General features: G+C 42.6%; 1 protein-coding gene across 1 annotated transcript in view; it reads left to right on the top strand.

Annotated features, from left to right (window-relative positions):
• Positions 1 to 4,523: 4,523 nt before the first annotated feature.
• Positions 4,524 to 8,554, top strand: part of LOC120049845 (copine-8-like) — a 118,885-nt gene continuing 114,854 nt past the window's right edge. Inside the window, exon 1 of the mRNA XM_038996301.1 lies at positions 4,524 to 4,707. Within this exon, the coding sequence (XP_038852229.1) occupies positions 4,604 to 4,707 (104 nt within the window). The 5' untranslated portion in view covers positions 4,524 to 4,603. The remainder of the gene's footprint in view (positions 4,708 to 8,554) is intronic.

The following is an 8,554-nucleotide window of genomic DNA, read 5'->3' as shown; positions in this document are numbered from 1 at the left end:
ACCTTTGGATCCTACTGAAAAACACAAAACAATCAATATATTTCAAAATGTCAGTAAATGTAAAAATGTGAACATACTGTACCGTACTGTAATATGGTGTTCAATTATTATTGGAGGATGCACATCTCACCTGTTGATTTGCCGGAAAATTTGTACTATTGATGCAACTGTTGAACGCTGCAGATTTGGTTGCACCCTTAAACAGGCCTCTCTCAAAGAGAGACCATGGTTTACAACATGGTCAATAATTGTGGCCCTTATCTCATCAGAGACCACCGCTCCTGGTCTTCCTCTCCTTTGTCCTCCACGCATTCTCCCTCTCCCTGCCACTCTTCTTTCCCCACCAACCTGTCTTCCTTGATCCATGTTTCAAACTAAATCATTCTGAAGCCATCCTCTTTTGCCTGTTTGGTAACGAGACTAAAAACAGGACACATGGGTTGGCTTTCAGCTGAAATTGCAATTAGCTGTGTTTGGATTAATTAAATATTCTTCTGAGGTTTTCTGTTTCAATCTGGTTACTGCAGAAATGCTCGACATTTGCCATCATTCTGTTTTGAATGTGTTTTTAACAGTTTTGGAAACAGTGTTAGCAATTGAAAACATGTGCTGCAAATATATAGTTCTGCAGGTGGTGGAGAATGACTGAGAAAAGAGTTCTTGGATTTCGGAGAATGTGGTCATTGAATGCATTTTGTGTGAAAGCAATGAAAAATGATTCACAGTTTGGTCCCCATACACTTCTGTTTCGCTGACTGTGTGAAGAGTTTTGACAGTGTGACTTCAGTTTTGACCAATGCATGTTAGCAATTAAAAAACTGTAATACAATGTGGTCCAGCCATATAGAGTTAATTCAGTGTTCCTAAAATAACCATGATTCTTACTGAACTGTCAACACAATCTGACATAGTTTATTGGTCTAATCACTGCATTGTTTCTCCATCAATTATTATTTCCATTTTAAAACGCTGAACATCAGAGTTTTAAAATAACCATGATTCTTACTGCACTGTCAGCATATTCTTATAGGGTTTCTTGGTCTGTTCTCTGTTTCTCGGATTTATAACATACTTTATCCCAAGTTATCACCAGGACCCAGACGGTACTCTTACAGTTTCATAATAAATGAATGTACAGACCGACCTCACTAACGGCTACATGGGATAAGAGTTCCTGTCCGGGTTTATTTTAAGCTCAAGTTTGACAGGGGGCTTCTGTGCTTTTCTGAACCTGGTTTAGTATCCTTTATACCTGAGGGAAAAGAGCTGAGGTGTATGGTAAATAGGTTGTGTCCCACATGGAACCCTATTCCCTGTATAGTGCACTACTTTTGACCAGGGTCCATACTCTAGCCAAAAGCAGTGTATTACACAGCATAGGGAATGGGGTGCCATTTGGGATGCAGCCATTGTAGCCAGAGACTGATAGTATTTTTAGGCTTTGGAATTTGTAATGGGGATTATGTGACTGGCTACATTCATCCAATCTCTCTTGTGTGTGTGTGTGTGTGTGTGTGTGTGTGTGTGTGTGTGTGTGTGTGTGTGTGTGTGCGTGCGTGCGTGCGTGCGTGCGTGCGTGCGTGCGTGCGTGCGTGCGTGCGTGCGTGCGTGCGTGCGTGCGTGCGTGCGTGCGTGCGTGCGTGCGTGCGTGCGTGCGTGCGTGCGTGCGTGCGTGCGTGCGTGCGTGCGTGCGTGCGTGATCATATTAACCCTGTGAATCATTGCTTGAATCATCACTCCCTTCAGTGCCTGTAGATATACAGGTAGATGTTTCTGCAATACCCTTTATTTCCCTGTTAAGTCACAGGTTGTGTAATTTGGCTTTTGGAATAAAGGGTTGACCAAGAGAGGGAGTAAGATAGATTGATTAGACTGAGAAACAGTGAGAGGGTCAATACCAAACACAACAGTGCTTACCTCACATATAGGGAATAATGTGCCATTTTGGACACAGCCAGAGTGAGTTTCCTAGCATCTGCCTGGGGAGCATAGAGAGGGTGGTGAGAGGATGGAGAGAGGGACGAGAGGAATAGGGGAAGAAATTCTGGACCTCAGTACACAGATCATGGGTTATGATGAGGTGTATTCTATTAATTACATAAGGGAATTTCCATCTAAAAGACCCATGAGCACCAACATGTGAAGTCCATGGGAGCATATCAAATTGGGTGTCAAATGAAAGAGTCTATGTTTTTGGGAAGTTAAGGCATAGATACATTTTTCAACCATTTTCTATCTTAAAAATGTGGCATAATTAAAGGCTTTGATTTCTGGATAAACAGATGGAAAGGAGGTCTTACAAAACATTCACCAGAAGTTAAAAGATATCAGAAATTATGTCAAAACACAATAATGTTGACATAGGGACTCCTGCCAACTAATATTAACGTTTTGGAGAAATTGTTTACCTTCTGTAAGTTCAAGAAATATTGCCTCGTGCCTTAAGGGTATAAGGGTACCAAAAACCCTTATACGCATCTTTGATAATCTTTCATTATCCTCATGAGGGAGGATAATTAAAGTTATTCCATTTACATTTACTAGCATCCTCACCTGCTGAGCACCGACCAACACCGGACGTCCATGGACGTTAAAAAGTAGTTGAAATTTGATTAGTCCACCATAGCCTTGATGTTAATGTCCACAGACGGACATGACTGGACCAAATCTGAACCTATCATAGACGTGTGTTTCACAAGTTTGGTGTTTCACAAGTTTGGATAGCACAGTACAGTACAGTATACGTTACAATAAGTAGAGTACAGTACAATACAGTTCAGTACAGTACAGTCAGTCGAGCAAGTAGAGTACAGTCCAATACAATACGAGACAGTACCGTAAAGAAAAGTAGAGTATAGTACAGTACAGTAAAGTACAGTAGTACTGCACTGAACAATACTGTACTGTACTCTACTTTACTCTACTGCACTGTACTGAACTCTACCCTACTCTGCTCTGCTGTGCTGTATTGTACTACAATTGACCTCTACTGTGCTCTGCTGTGCTGTGCTGTGATGTCCAAACTTGTGAAACATGGGGAGAATGACAATCAAATCCATAATTATGCATTTCTGTGTTGTACAGCTCAGGGACCCATGATGTAATTATGTTACCATAATTCTGCTAACGGGTGTAAATACACTTCACTTACTGTAGTTCAATAACCAAAATAGATTTTTTTCAAACTCAAGGAGCCATGTTATAACTTTTGGAAAACGTGGTCACATAAAAACTTGAGGGAGATTTTACCATAATTCCGTTACCAAAGTTTGCATCTGCACAGTTCTTCCACTTAATTTATTTTTGTACATTTTTCAGTGGAAATTGTTAAAAGTAGTCCTTGTTCATAAAGTTGTATGGTTTGTTAAACTGTGAAATCAATATTTTTTGTTTGGCATACATTTTAAAGTAGAATTGCCCATATACCTTGCAGTAGACTCACTATCTTTAACACATTGACCTCTTACAGCTGAGTGGGCAGCTGACATTATAGGCTGTTTTATTATATTCAAGCAGCTCTGTAGGGATGTGTAGGAGGGCACGCAATACAAGTGGGGTCAATTACTCCTGGTCTGAGAGCACAAGACTGTTGCCATACATACACGCCACTAAATAAAGTGAAATAGGCCTACTGTATATAACATTAGAGGATACAGGCATGGACTTCCACATGGAATCACCTTCCTGACCTGTGTGGTCATGCGTTAAATAGGCTACAGTGTTACTTTCACCCGGATCCCTCACACCTATGAGTGGAAATGGATGCTGTTTCATGTTTTATGTATATGTTTATACAGTAGTGTTTCCCGTGTGTGTCTCTGTCTCTCTCATTCTCTCTCTCTGTGTGTGTGTGTGTGTGTGTGTGTGTGTGTGTGGTTTCATGTGTGTGCGTCCATGCATGTGCGTATTCGCGTCATGACTGTGTTTTGTGTGTGCGTGCATGTGAGTGTACATATTTCAAAGGATCTATTTGGGCATCACTTACAGTAACTCTTTGATGAGTGCTGGCTGGTTGCCTAAAGGTGTGGTAATGGTTTCTCTCACCACCTAACATGGGGGCTGTTTTTGAGCTATATTTAGAGGGGGAGGTCAGGCCTGAAAAATACTGGGTGATGATGATGTGATGAAATGATGAGCCACCCCAAGGATCAAATGTCTTCTATCCAAACATAGTAAACACATACTTTCTTTGTAATTACTTTTCCTGGTGTCAGGAAAATTATGATGGGAAAAGAAATAATAAAATATAATTTGGAACACTTTAAGACCTATTACACACAGACACACACACACACACACACACACACACACACACACACACACACACTCACTCTATCTATTATTATAAGTAATGACATGGGCAGTGTTAGCCTAACTCCTATTTGATGGGTATCTGTGGAATTATTTTGTCTAAGGCGCACATTCCGCTCGCAGCGCAAGTAGGTGACGCTGACTGTTGAAGTGACATCAACCCACCGCTAGTAGCCTGCTCCGAGCATTCCTCTTCGTTCCGTCCACATGCATTCATTCTCGTTTCGCTAAAGGAGGTGTAGTTTATCCGATTGTTGCTGCTAAAAGGGGTTGGACAAAAATATTTTTCACCATGAACAACTGTAATAGCTTCGTCAACATGGCGTCGATAGGAGATTTCGACCCGCTCAATGCTTCCATCCCCGCCACCAAAGTTGAAATCACAGTGTCTTGCAGGTAAGATAATGGTTTCAGTGTAACCCATTTTTTTGTCGGGTGTTGATATGACTGTTGTCACGGTAGAAGGATATGGTATGGGCAAGTATTCCGGGTTTTATCTGCCATTCCAATTGGCCAACTGTCAAACAAGTTCTGGTTGTAGTAACATTTTGAAAAGTCAATGTTGTTCAACCAACCGCACTGTTTCTAATTATTTTAGGCTACATTGTATCTAGATAAGAGTGAGGTGTTCAAGTTGTTACTTTGTTTTAGTTTTGGGTGGTAAGTTTACAATTAACTTTCGAACTGTAGTATGTCAGGTATTTAATAGGCAGTAACCTGGCATTCTTCCTGTTAGAGGACTGGCAATGGACATCAACAGGCTTTAATAGGCATCATCAACAATACCAACATTCCCTATGTTGGTATACTGCCGTATGTTAGAAGGCTGTTCTCACCGAATAATTTGACACTTATTTTATTCTGACTCGTGGCTTGTTGTGGGCTGTCACTCACGAACTGAACAGAGGAACATAAATAGATGTACATTGACATTTTACAAAAGGTAAGCTATATGCCAGGAGTAGGCTAGGGATTTGATGTAGCATAGCCTACGTGCAGCGACAGACAGACTAGTGTATTTGCGGGTTGAGGGTGTATCACTAGCCCTTTCATATCCACCCTGTCTCTCTGGAGCGGTGGCTTCCTGTTGCGTAACGGCTCCCCCCGTCCCTGCCAAACCTTATGTATTTTTAAGGGGTTCTTTAAGAATAGATCAACTGAGGGAATGCTTCTCTCACTGGAATGGGAATCATCGTTTTGTCACTGGACTGTCACTCAATATTTAATCAACTGATATTGAAGGAAAGACGACACACACAGTGAGACTTTGTAAGCGCTCAATAACACGTCATAGTGAAACAACGTGTTGGCCTACTTCCCAAGGAAATTCCCTTTCGATCTCTCACAGTGGACTCAATTGAATAAAAGGGAAATTAATTTCGCAATAACCACACACAATAAACAATAACTAGTTACACAATATCTGACCATACCATACTGAACCAGTAGCCTACTTCTCTAGGGGAATCAATCCATTAAAATGTGTTATTTCTATCATCTCCAGGGAATAAGTCACATATTACCCCTTATGTGTCAGACTCTGAAGAAGAGATGGAGGGTTGTGGCACTATATACATAAGGGATGTTAGGTAAATGCTGGTACTGAGTCACGCTCTAGTGCCTGCTGGGCATAGAGGGGGTCTATAGGGAATGCCTTCACACTCATTACAACCCAGAGAGGAGGTGAGGCACCATGGTAATGTGGCCAGGTGTGTGTGTGTGTGTGTGTGTGTCCTTGCCTGAAAGGCTCTGATCTCTCGTCCTCTCTCTATCACAACACCACACACACACATACACACACACACACACACACACACACACACACACACACACACACACACACACACACACACACACACACACACACACACACACACACACACACACACACACACACACACACAAGGCTCTGCTCTCAAACACACTCACACATAACACACACACACACACACTCACACACACACACACACACACACACACACACACACACACACACACACACACACACACACACACACACACACACACACACACACACACACACAAGCATGCACTGTGTGTCTGACGAAAGGATAAGAGTCCCTCCCTCTCTTTCTCTCTCTCTTGCTCTACCTCTCATTCGGACTTACTTTCTTCTCTCTGCCCAGAGCTCCAATGGAGGCCCAGACTGTTAGTACAGATAACTATATCTCTTCCCTCCCTGCCTGCAGTCATCTGATGTCATGTTTACATGTGGGTACGGTAGGCTACTGTAATTGGATGGCTCTGCTCTGGTTAGGTTGGGCTATGCCTATTTACTGTCCTCATGACACGGTAAAGTTCTGTGTGGACCAGAGTCCAGCTAATATGAATAAGTTGGTGGATATTTATGAGGTGTTCTTCTCTGCTGGATTTCTCAGTAGCCCTCGGATCCTCCTGGGTAAATTGCTCCTTGGCTTGGTGTAATAAAGCGGGCCTAACTGTTTCATGAAGTATTTTATTGTACAAGCACTATATTCCCAATCCAGTGATTGGTTCTACCGCTCTCTGAGTTAGAATGCATGAATTGTTCGGATATTGCATTATCTTGCTATTTCCGTGCATGGTACATAAATCTGATTTGTGGTATCTGGCTGGTTGTCTCTGTGGTACTGTAGTTTAGTGTGTGGTTCCCTGTTGTTTAGGGGAACATCACTCATGTGTGGTGTCTGGCGGTGCTTATGGTAATCTTTGGTGTCTGGGTTTCTCAGTGCTTGTTCAGGGATGTGTCTAATCAGTGATAGGAGCACAGGTGTCAGAGCTGGAGGCCTCATTACCTCACTGATTGAAGAGGAGGGCAGGGGGGCACCAGGAGCTCCACAGGGACCAGGGGTACCTTGACATGTTTGGGCCCAGCTGTGTACCCTTTCTCCCCTTTTCTCACACCTCTCGCTCTCTCACTCGTCTTGTCTCTCGCTCGTTCCTCTCTTTCCCTCACTTTTTCCTGGATACCTGTCAATGTGTCTGTCCCCTCTCCCTGTCTCTTTCCTCTCTCCCCTTCCCCCCTCTCTTTCCCCCTCTCTCCTGGGTTTTCTCTCCTTGTCAGTGTGTAACTGACTCCTACAGCGTCCTTAGATGTCAGATCTCCCTCTCCATCTCGTTCTCTGTGAGACTGCCTCTCCTCTTATCAACACAACTGTCACCAATTGGCCGACTTAATGACAGCCACTATTATCAATCCAAAAGTTTTGTGGTAGTTTTTTCTTGAGTTTATTTCAGGTTGACCATGCCTGACTGTTTCTCTGTGCTTACCCTCCCCTACTCCCTAAAAGACTGTTGTTTGAGGGAGTAAGTTTGTTTTGGCCTGAAACACAGCACAACCTCAGGGATAAGAAACCCCCCGGTGTGTTCTCCGAACACCAAAATGTAAATAAACATGTTTAATTATAAATCTACAAATCTAATCCAGAGAGTCAGGGAAAGCTTGCTGGGCCAGTGCTCCCTTAAACAAATCATATCTCAATGGGATTCACCTAGATAACTAAAGGATACTTATATATATATATATATATTTCTCCTCTGGCTGTTGGAACAAAATGCTCTCTCTCTCTCTCTTTCTCTCTGTCTCTCTGTCTCTCTGTCTCTGTCTCTGTCTGTGTGTGTGTGTGTGTGTGTAATGGCTTGGCAGCCCTCCTGTACCCTGTCTGTCTGCTTAGTTTATGGAACTGAATGATGGCCTTTCATTAGAAAGGGTAAATGGAAAGTAAGAGTGGAAACATGGCTCTAGGTGTGGGTCGCCTTGGACATCTTTCAGGTGACAGTCACAAGGTTATTGATGATGGCCAGTTTGGGGCCTGGATGATGTCAGATATTCATTAGCTCGGGGACGGGGATGGGGACGGGGTGATGTGCGCAGACTGGTGATTCGCAGACTGTTGCGGTTCATCATTCGCCCATGTTGTCCTATAGCAATGATGCCACATATGCTCCCGGCAGGCCCATTTATTCAGGAAAGCTAACGTTTAAATATTTGTCATTTCACTTTTAAAGTATGTTACCTTTTTATATGTGGCATAAACACAACCAGTCACAGTGTTTTAATCTGATTTAAGCTACTTCAAAAGTCTCCTTTAGGCATATGCACGTTCGTCCAAAATATAATTTAAGCATCCTCATAATGGCTTGACATTAACTAGGTTTCCATCCAACCTTTTTGTGTGAGTAAAGTACATGTAGGATAACAACTAGCAATTGAAATAATGATGAACTTTACAGGGTGGTGAAA

Source organism: Salvelinus namaycush, chromosome 6, assembly GCF_016432855.1.
Source record: "Salvelinus namaycush isolate Seneca chromosome 6, SaNama_1.0, whole genome shotgun sequence".
Lineage (NCBI taxonomy): Eukaryota > Metazoa > Chordata > Actinopteri > Salmoniformes > Salmonidae > Salvelinus > Salvelinus namaycush.
The sequence above is the reverse complement of the archived record's forward strand: the minus strand, read 5'-3'. Positions and strand labels throughout refer to the sequence as shown.